Source organism: Malus sylvestris, chromosome 4, assembly GCF_916048215.2.
Source record: "Malus sylvestris chromosome 4, drMalSylv7.2, whole genome shotgun sequence".
NCBI classification, from domain to species: Eukaryota; Viridiplantae; Streptophyta; class Magnoliopsida; order Rosales; family Rosaceae; genus Malus; species Malus sylvestris.
In genome coordinates this window covers 3,695,027-3,697,107 of record NC_062263.1, presented here as the reverse complement: position 1 = coordinate 3,697,107, position 2,081 = coordinate 3,695,027, and the positions used below count along the sequence as shown (strand labels likewise).

Sequence of the window (2,081 nt, the reverse complement as noted above, 5' to 3'; positions counted from 1 at the left end):
TAACATGGAACCACTGTTCCGTCCCGTCTTGTCAGGTCCCGTCCTGTCCCGTTCCATCCTATCTGCGTACTAAACGGTACCCTAGTGAAACACAGGGTTCCTTGTCATGGCAATGGCAGAGGTGTTATCATAATACAATGGTGTTGCCTCAGTTTGCAAATCACAAAATCTTCCAAGACAAACCTAAGCCAAATTGCTTGAGTTGTGGCTTCAGATAAACTTACATACTCAACTTCTACAGTGGAGAGTGCTACGTTGTGTTGCTTTACTGAAGCCGAAGAGAAAATGCCACTTCCAAAGGAAAATGCATATCCTGATGTGCTTTTCAAATCATTCGCATCACCTTTCAAATCACTGTCACATTAGCCAACAATCATTGCCTTCTTACCCTTGACATATTCAATTACATAATCCAAGATTCCCTTAATGTACCTTAGTACTCTTTTAGCGGTCCCAAAGTATTTTTTTGTAGGGTTGTGCATGAATCTTGAGAATATATCAGGTCTAGTAGTTGTCAAGTACAACAAGCTACCAACCATTTGCCTATAAAGAGCTTCATCTGCAGGTTCACTTCCATCTTTCTTTTTCAATTTCTCATTCACAAGAAGAGGTATACTCACTGGTTTAAAATCATCCTTCAAGCCAAATTTATCCATAAGAGCAAGAGCATACTTCTTCTGGTTTATGAATATACTAGTTCACCTTAGACAATCCCATTCCAAGGAAATGATAGAGCAATCCAAGATCAGTCATTTCATATTTCTTCATCATATTTTGTTTGAATTCTTCAATCGACATTGCACAGCTTCCATTATACACAATGTCATACACATAGATGGATACAATCAGTGATTCATCATTTCTCAGTTTGATATATAATGTGGCTTCACTAGGACTCCTTTGAAAACCAAAGCTTAGTAGATAAGTATTTATCTCATCATACCAAGCTTTAGGTGCTTGTTTTAGCCCATAGCTAGAGAGCTTTCTTCAATCTATACACCTTGTCTTCAGTTCCAAACTTTATCAAACCATCAGGTTGATCAACATAAACCTCTTCTTGTAGAAAACAATTGAAAAATGCAAACTCACATCCAACTGATATAGCTTCCAATTTCTCTGTGCGGCAAGAACAATCAAGGTTCTGATTGTGTCAAGCCTTGCAACTGGTGTGAAGGTTTCATTGAAGCCAATACCAAGCTTCTATGAATAGCCTTTTGGCAACCAATCTGACTTTATGCTTCTGAATTGTACCATCCAAGTTCAATTTGGTTTTGAAAACCCATTTTACACCAATCATTGGTTTCTCAATAGACCTATCAACAACCTCCCATGTCTGATTCTTTTCAATCATCTTCAGTTCAGCCTCCATGGCTTCGGACAAAGCTTCATCCCTACTTTCTTCTTCAAAACCTTCTGGTTTAGCAATGCACATATTGCATCTAGCATAGACCTCACTCAGAAAAAATGAGTTTTTGGAAAAAAATTGAAACACACTAAGATGAACAACGGTGTTGTAAAACTTGGAGAGTACATTGCCCTCTTTCTATTCCTCTTGGGTTCGATTACAGAGGCATTCGATCATACACAGATACATAAGGTGTGAAGGAAATGAACAAGACAAAATATAATCGTTGGGAGCCACACGCCTCACTTATGTAAGAGTGCTCACGTGCTCAACATAGGACTACTTAAAAACTTAACAAATTTGGACAGATGGCACACTCTCCATTGTTCAGATGTTTGAATCCTAGTTATCAATTACATTCAACTTATAAGTTCAAACTTAAACTAAGAACACTTCAATTCATTTTGAACTGCAATGTGACGCAATTCACTTCCTCTGATCTTCATTAGCAACATGTTTATGCTGCAACATCTAACACAGCTGCTGGAAATTTTGTGCAAGGCGCTAGCATGTTTGGAAAGTCGAATGGCAAAGCACTTTGTGCTCATTTTGCAATATACAAAGTCTGTTATAGCATTGGTTGTAGGTCCGGTGACATCTTAGCTGGCCTCAATTGGAGGTCCCATACTTCCGTTTTACGATGATATGATTGCAATTAGTGCATTTGTAGCAATGA

The 2,081-nt window shown here is 38.3% G+C and overlaps 1 protein-coding gene across 1 annotated transcript; it reads right to left on the bottom strand.

Annotated features, from left to right (window-relative positions):
- Nucleotides 1-362: 362 nt before the first annotated feature.
- Nucleotides 363-1,432, bottom strand: LOC126619695 (uncharacterized). The gene is made up of 3 exons (XM_050288111.1): nt 1,252-1,432; nt 1,001-1,116; nt 363-677 (listed from the first exon to the last, which is right to left on the bottom strand). The coding sequence occupies exons 1-3, from the start codon at nt 1,430-1,432 to the stop codon at nt 363-365; spliced, it is 612 nt and encodes a 203-aa protein (XP_050144068.1).
- Between the last annotated feature and the right edge of the window lie 649 nt (nt 1,433-2,081).